The 7,699-nt window shown below is 60.4% G+C and overlaps 1 protein-coding gene across 3 annotated transcripts in view; it reads left to right on the top strand.

Annotated features, from left to right (window-relative positions):
- Positions 1–1,276: 1,276 nt before the first annotated feature.
- Positions 1,277–7,699, top strand: part of SLC44A3 (solute carrier family 44 member 3) — a 29,722-nt gene continuing 23,299 nt past the window's right edge. The window contains exons 1-5 of one of the 3 annotated variants that reach the window (XM_059674243.1): positions 1,277–1,997; positions 2,359–2,466; positions 4,580–4,722; positions 5,869–6,005; positions 6,277–6,370. In XM_059674243.1, coding sequence (XP_059530226.1) covers positions 1,971–1,997; positions 2,359–2,466; positions 4,580–4,722; positions 5,869–6,005; positions 6,277–6,370 — 509 coding nt within the window. In that variant the 5' untranslated portion in view covers positions 1,277–1,970. Of the gene's footprint in view, positions 1,998–2,358; positions 2,467–2,719; positions 2,742–2,797; positions 3,026–4,579; positions 4,723–5,868; positions 6,006–6,276; positions 6,371–7,699 lie in introns of those variants that run through there. The other 2 variants (XM_059674245.1, XM_059674244.1) reach the window with 2 other exon arrangements.

The raw sequence follows: 7,699 nt of genomic DNA, 5'->3' as shown, positions 1-7,699 counted from the left end.
CGCCGCACACGCGCACGCGCACGCTCCCGAGGTCCCGCCCTCCCCGCCGCGCACGCGCACGCGGGACGGCCCTGCCTGCCGCGCCAGTGCCGTGCGCGCTGCGCCGGCGCCTCACTTCCTGCGCATGCTCGGAAGGGGCCGTGGGAGTGCGCGCGTCCCGCCCCGGTGCGGGAGGAGGGGCGGGCTCGGCCAGGTGGGGCGTTTTACCTGCCGGAGGCGAGCGGAGGAGCCCAGGCGGGACGCTGCGGCCCTGGCGCCGCCGGTTTCCGTGGACCAGCGGGAGAGCTCCGTGCTTGGTTGCGCGGGTGGCGGCCCGGGTGTCACTGGACTTGTCCGTCTCCTCCCCGCGTAGCTCAGCTGGCGGCCAGGCCGGGGTCTCAGGTGCAGGTGCAGGTGCTCTGCACTGGGAGGAGCTGATGTCGGGGTGCCCCTTCGTGGTAACAGTGACACCCTAAATCCTGTCGTTGCTTCCGCACCGCTGCGCCGGGACCCCGTTAGTTCTGCGGTTCCCAGGAGTGCGGTCCACTGGGGAGGCGGGGCCTGTGCTCCGTCCTGTCCTTTCATTTATTACCAGTTCCCGAAGTAATGACTTTGCCCCTAGAATCTTCTAAAGGCAATCAATCGATGAGGCTTTATTTCTATGTTATTGTGAGTTTATTAATATAAACATATTTGGTGTGTTTCAAGAACAGGGTATGTATATTCTAGGGGTTTTTTAGGGTCTGGTATAAGACAGGTCTTTTTTTTTTAGATAACCATTTGGGACTAGCCAGTGCTTTGTTAAAAATTCATTTTAGAGCCTAGCAGGTGTGGCTCCGTGGATAGAGCGCTGGCCTGTCGACTGCAGGGTCCCAGGTTCGATTCCGGTCAAGAGCAGGTGCTTTGGGTGAGGGTTGATCCCGGCCCGTGGCCGCGGCGCAACCAATCGATGTGTCTCTCTCTGTCTCCCCCTCCCTTCCACTCTCTCTACAAATCAATGGAAAAGGATCCTCAGGTGAGGATTAACAACAAAATTTTTATTTTAAAAATATTTTTTAGCCCTCGCTGGTTTTGGTCAGTGGATAGAGCATCAGCCTGCGGACTACAGGGCTCCAGGTTCGATTCTGGTTCGATTCTGGTCAGGGCACATGCTGGGGTGCGGCTCATCCCCAGAGGGGGGCGTGCAGGAGGCAGCGGATGGATGATTCTCATCATTGATGTTTCTCTCTCCTCTCCCCCTTCCTCTCTGAAATCAATAAAACCTGCACGCCCCCCTCTGGGGATGAGCCGCACCCCAGCATGTGCCCTGACGGGAGACACCTCTGCTGTTGCTTCAATTCCGCTAACATCTCAGTCGTAAAGGGAGGGATAGGACTGTCCCCCGACCAGGCGAGGGAGGCGCAGACCCCGAATTCTTCCAGCGCGCCCAGCACCTCCCGCCCCCACACCTGGAGGCCTCCTTCAGCCCCGCACCCCAGGGTTTCCTTCTTCACATACTTCCTGCACCGCCTTTGACTGGTGGCTTCGGTTTCTCAGGACAGACTGTGGGGGCCCTGGTGGGGTCCGCAGACACCCGCCTTGAGGGCGTCCCTGGAGTGTCGGGGTTCAGCCCCTCGCCCCCAGTTTGCCGGCTCCGTCCCCTGGGCTCCCCTCACTGCCGACAGGGAGACGGTCTGTCTGCCGTGGGCGCTCTGTGATGCCCGCGAAGCAGTTCGCACAGCACCTGCCCGGCCAGTGCCGCTCACCTGTCGGAGGGGGACCCGCCGCACCTGCCCCGGGCCCTCAGGGCGGACCGACAGACGGACTGGCCGAAGCCTCCTGCTTCCCGCCTGCGGCGGGGGGCGGCGCCTCTCCTTCCCGAAGGGGCCGGTTCCCTGGAGCCTCCCGCGCTCGGAGGCCGCCGCCGGGGGCGCTGCGCCTCTGCCCACCACTTGCCCCAGGTTTGCCCGCTGCGGGCACTGCGTGGCCCCCAGTCCCGCCTGGAGCGCAGGATGCGGTGCCTTGGCGCCCAGAGCCCGGTGAGTGCCGCTCGGGGGAGGGGAGGGGAGGAGGGCCCCACCTGCGCACACCTGCCCCGCTCTGCGCCGATAGAGCCCTGCCTGCACGCCGAGCCCTGGGACCCATGGCGGGCGCCTCGGACCCCACTCTGCTGGGGCTCTGGCGGGGGGAGGCTGGCCTAGGGGTGCGACTTCGGGTGGCCCCCAGGTGCACCGTCAGGTCGGGACTTAGCGGCGAGGAGCAGGTGTTTGCGAGCTCCCAGAACAAACACACACACAAAGGACGTTCCTCAGCGCAGTCCTCCAGCAAGTTTGGGCCGCCCCAGGTGGGACCCACAGGTGACCGCGCCCTTTCTTCCGCGCTCCCCTCTTTTCCTGGCAGGTTTCTGCAGAGAGAACCCCCCGGCGAAGAGAGTGGCGGCCTCAGATTTACAGGAAATGCACCGACAAGGCCTGGCTGCTCCTGTTCTTCCTCTTCTGGGCGGGATTGGTGAGCGTGGCCGCCTGGCGGGGAGGAGACCGGTGTGCGGGTCCCCACAGAACTGTGCCCCGCCTGTAAATCGCACGGCTAGGCCTTTCCTGGGGGAGCCTAGGTGTGTGTGTGGGGTCGGTCCAGGTGAAAGCTGGTGCCACCATGGGAGGCACCTGCCTAGGGCAGGATGAGCGCTATCCCGGAACGCTGGCCAGGTGCGTGCTCACCTGGACAGCTGCCTGGTCCTGCAGGGCTTCCGAACAGAAGGCTTCGTTAGGGGCCAAGGCCATGGGGTAGGAGGAGAGGCTGTGGGGTAGGAGCGGGGAGATGGGATCATTTCTTAGCCCGCGTGCCGTCTCTCTTCCACACTCACTTCGTGGAGGTGCTCATACCACCTCAGCCCCCAGGTTAAAATGTCCCTCAGGCGTTTGCTGTTCCTTTAACACAGGACAGCCCAAGGTGAGCCTGGACATAGATGACTCTTAGCCGAGGGAAGCAGGCCTGTGCCACGAACCCGCTAGTGCGGTAGCTGATCACTGCCCCCACCCCCCACCCCCAGTTTCTTTCCGGTTTCCAGGTATGTGGTTGCTGGCAGACCTCCCCAGGCTGCGCTGCTTGGTCCTGGGTGTGTCCCGTGGAAGCAGGATCTTGCGGCTCTGCACTGCCTTAGAGTTGTGGGAGCAGCAGGGAGAGCCTCCCTCACCCCCCCAGGCGGCCGGGTGAAACCGTCCATGGCGATGGAGGCTGCATTTGCTGCCTGGCGGGTGGTTAACCCACAAAGCCCGCTGTTAGCACCAGCGAGGAGTGCCTGTGCTGAGAAGCGATAAAGTGGAATAGATTCTAAGACGCCATGTTTCTCTTCCCCATTCCTCTCTCCTTAGAAAAGTGTTGGTTGTTGACTTTCCCAACTGGTTCCACATAGACAGGCTGGGCCGTACAGGTGTAACCGGACGTCTGTGTTGCCCGTATCACGGCCCTGGGGCTGCCCACAGGTGGCTGGTGTTTCTGCCGGGGCCCTGGGCTGCCCACAGGTGGCTGGTGTTTCTGCCGGGGCCCCTGTCCCGCCGGCACCAGGCAGCTTGGACCTGGGGCTCCTGTGTTACTTAACGGTCTTCCCCAGCCCCTGCGCGGTTCAAACCTAGATGGCACCGCCGCGCTCCCGGCCCGGCGGCCGCTGGGTCAGCACAGCCTGCACAGTGACGGGCCATCTGAGAGGGGCCCTCAGAGCAGGCCATTTGCCAAGTAACCGGAGGCTTCCCTGTGCCCGTGCCCTTCCTCCATCAGATCCGAGCCCTTCCTGAGCGGACGGACCGGCTTTTAGGAGCTGCTGCCACATTGTTAAACCGCAGGCGGAAAACAGCACGGGGCCTGTTCCTCCTGCCTCTGCGGGGCGGCCTCTGTCTGTCCCCGGCTCGGTCCCCGGCCCACGCTGGGCCCTGCAGGCTGTCGTTCTGGTTTCTAAGTGAACGAGTGCGGTGCGGACCCCCTGCAGCATTTGGCTGGGACCGTGCGCCTGGGAAACGCATGGTGTCACGGGGCACGTCCCCGGAGGCGCGCTGCGTCCTGAGTCCCGGGTGGTGCTCTGTGCAGCGGGCGCGGCTGGGAAACTCACGCCCCGTGTTTGTGTTCGCGGAAGATCTGACAGTCTGCCAGGCCCGTCAGTGCTTGTCACTGGGACTGAACTTTTGAGGTGGGATTTCAAATATTCCACATTCACTGTGAAATCGGATAAAAGTGACTATCAACTGCCAGGTGTTCTCGTCCGGCAGAATTGGTGTACATCAGCTGTGTCGCCTCAACCCTGGAGGGCCAGTTTTTGTAAGACAAGAACAGAAAGGGGGCGAGAAGGAGAGGAGGAGGAAGGGAGGGGAGGAAGGAAGGAAACCTGGGAAAAGTAGGAAGGAAGGAGAGAAGAAGGGGTGGACGGGTGGACGGACAGATGTCTGAAAACTCGGGGAAAGAAGTGGCAGAGCCCTGGCCCTTGGATAAAAGCTGGATGACCTGGTGAACGTGTGAGGGGAGCACTTTGATGCCCCCCAGTTTGTTTGGTTTCATTCGTGTCAACACTGGGGGGGGGGGAGTGCCCCGGAGCCCCTGGCCAGGCTCTCATGTACCACCTGGGCTTTCCCAGATGTTCATCACGGGCTCCGCGGTGGCGGCCGGAGCCACGGGGAGGCTCCTCTTCGGCCACGACAGCTTCGGCAACGTGTGCGGCAGGAAGAACTCCCCCGTGGAGGGGGCCCCTCTTTCCGGGCAGGACATGACCCTAAAAAAGTAAGTGTCCAGTGAGCCTCCAACCTGCAGGGGGCTCCATGTCACACTTTGCTTCCATTGGTCATTCTGAGCCTGGGACTGTTTTCCCGTTAAAACTCTGAGGCCACGGCTTCAGAATCAACAGCCCTCGGATCAGACTCGGCTCTGCTGCCTGTCGGCCGTGCGCCCTCGGGCAGAGCCCGTCACCTCTCTGAGCTGAGTTTCCGTCCGGTGAAGCCTGGTTCATTATCCCCCTGGCCAGGCTGTGGCCAGGATCCCGAGACACTGCCCGAGCTACGGCTCACTGAACGCTGGCTGTTGCCGTCCTCGTGTGTCAGTCCATTGGCATGTGAGCACGGGCACACCATCCCCAGTGCTGTTTCCATGGAGAAACACCCGCGTCCGACTGGGAGCGCCGGGGCTGTCCCTCCCCCGCCCCTGTCTGCACTCTCCTCCGTGGCCCGGGGCGCAGGGAGAGGCAGGCCTCAGGTTCACAGCCTCCCGTCCTGCGGCTCTGGGTCCAGCTACTCTGAAGTAGATGGACTTGGGGCAGAGGTGCTTCCTGCGGGTTTCCTAGAGCGGACTGTGTGCTGCCCGCCTCGAGCCCCCTGGGAGGTCCAGGCAGCCCCTTCCCACCTCAGGCGGCTCCTGCTGTTGTCCCCCAGAAAACGCGGAGCTGGACAGGGATGTTAGTAAAAATGTTTCGTGTACATTTGTGCATGCTACTAGCAAAGTCCGTAGAGACAAGTCTAGCTTCATTATTATTTATTTTTAAAGTATGTCTTTATTGATTTTAGAGAGAGAGGAAGGGACAGGGAGAGAGAGAAACATCAATGATGAGAGGGAGACATCGATCGCTGCCTCCTACACCCCTACCTGGGATCGAGCCCACCACCCGGGCATGGGCCCTGACCGGGAATCTAACCGGTGACCCGGCTCATGGGTCACAGCTCAACCACTGAGCCCCGCCCGCTGGTTAGCAGTTGAGTGTGGCTCCCGCTGCGATGGCCCGGGCATGGCGCGCACTGACTTCCGCGGAGGCATTTGTCATGAGGCTTTGCTCGTTACACCCGCATCTGGTAGCTTGTGGCTATTTTTTAAGGCCCACGCTGACCCCCAGGAGAAGACCTGCTCTGAGGCGGTCCCCTCCTGTCTCCTGTCTCCCAGACACGTGTTCTTCATGGATTCCTGCCACCTGGACGTCAGGGATGGCCTGCTCAGCTCCACTGCCCTCTGCGTGGCCAGCTGCCCCGAGGAGCAGCTCCACACCCTGGAAGAAGTGCAGCTCTTCGCCAACAACACTGGTGGGTGCCGAGGGGCCCCGAGGGCGGGCCCTTCCCCAGGGGGGGCCGCAGTGGGGTCACCTGTGTACACCTGCCGGAGACAACCTGCCCTGAGGGCCCCCCTTGACCTCAGGGGGCACGTGTGCTCTCTGTCTCTAGGTCCCCCACAGGCCCTTTCTAGATCCCAGGGATCCATCCCGTCTCCGCACAGTTTTGTACAAGGACGGGTTGCTGTGCTGGCTCCCCCAGGGACAGGGACAGGTCCTACAGTCTGCGTATCTCCTGCTCCCAGGGTCCTTCCTGTGTGTGTACAGCTTGAGTCCCGCCAACTACACCCGGAATCCCGGTGCAGCCTCACTGTGCCCCAGGCTCCCAGTGCCTCCCAGGTAAAAGCCCATACGTCCCCTGTCTGTCAACAAAGGTGATTGGGTGCCTGGCCCTGTCTGTCACTCTTCTAGGCACTGTGGGAGGGGCAAAGGAGAGAGCGTGGAGCTGTCTGCAGGGAGCAGGTCCGCCAGAGGCCAGGGACCAACCAGGTGGGGCTGTTTGCAGCGTTTGTTAAGGACAGCGGGGTGGGAAGCAGGCCGAGCAGGAGGAAACAGCAATAAGGTGCATGTGGCCCTCACACGGCACCTGGAGCCAGCAAGAGCGATGCGTGCACGTGTTAACGTAAGAAACATTCAGACCCGGAAAGAGTTTTTGTGAGTTTGAGCCAAATTGTTGACATAGGCCAGGAAGCAGGATCTCAGTGGATTGGGACAGTGCCCTGAGAGTGGCGGGTTTCACCTTGTTGTAAACATCACAATCCAAGGAGGGGACGCAAGTGGGCACTTGAATCCATTGGTGATGGATTAGGGGGCGGGAGAAGGCAAAGGGGGGAAACCTGGGATTGGGTAAAAGTGAAATGATGGACACAGGCTGCCTTTACGCAGGTGGGTGCAGGGTAGTTACAGTCAGCAACTAACTCGATAACAGTCACAGTGAGGGAACCTGTGGTCTCTGCCCTGGTGGCTAGCTGTGCCCTGAGGGGTGGGGAAAGGGAAGTTACTAGTTACCCTGACTTTCCCGAGGTGTGTTATCTTAGATGCAAAAGGACAACGGGCTCAGGAAAGACGGAAGTGGTCTTTGTCAGGGAGGACACTGGCCTAGGACATGACTACCCACCATAGACTGCTTTCTTATTTAAAGAGTTTTAATTTCCAATGGAACTCCCATGGGACCCAGTGATCCCACTTCTAGGAATATATCCTAAGAAACCAGAAAGAGTGTATGCGCCCCCATGTTCATAGCAGCACAGTTTACAATAGCTGAGATCTGGAAAGTCCATCATCAGATGAGAGGGTAAAGCTGTGGTCCATCTGCACCACGGAACCCTGCGCAGCCGTGAAAGAACGCGGACCCTCTGCAGCAGCGTGGGTGCGCCTGGAGAGCACCACCTCTGTCACAAAGTAGAATCCGCTGACTTTTGCCTTTTTATTGCAACCAGGCATTCCTGGGGCTTTTTTAGAATTTGCATATTCATTCACACTGTGATATTCTGCACCGTCACACAGATGTCTTTTCTATTTCCCTTGACCATCACATGCCCCTTCTGGATGCATTTGTAACCTATTAGGATACCGAGCCCTGGTGTCGGGCTGCCACGGTGTGGGTGTTAGTTTTTATTTTTAGCTACTTAGGTAATCTTGAACAGATTCTCTACCTCTACCTTCTAG

Source organism: Myotis daubentonii, chromosome 18, assembly GCF_963259705.1.
Source record: "Myotis daubentonii chromosome 18, mMyoDau2.1, whole genome shotgun sequence".
Lineage (NCBI taxonomy): Eukaryota > Metazoa > Chordata > Mammalia > Chiroptera > Vespertilionidae > Myotis > Myotis daubentonii.
Note: the sequence above shows the minus strand (reverse complement) of the source record. Positions and strands in the feature narration are given on the sequence as shown.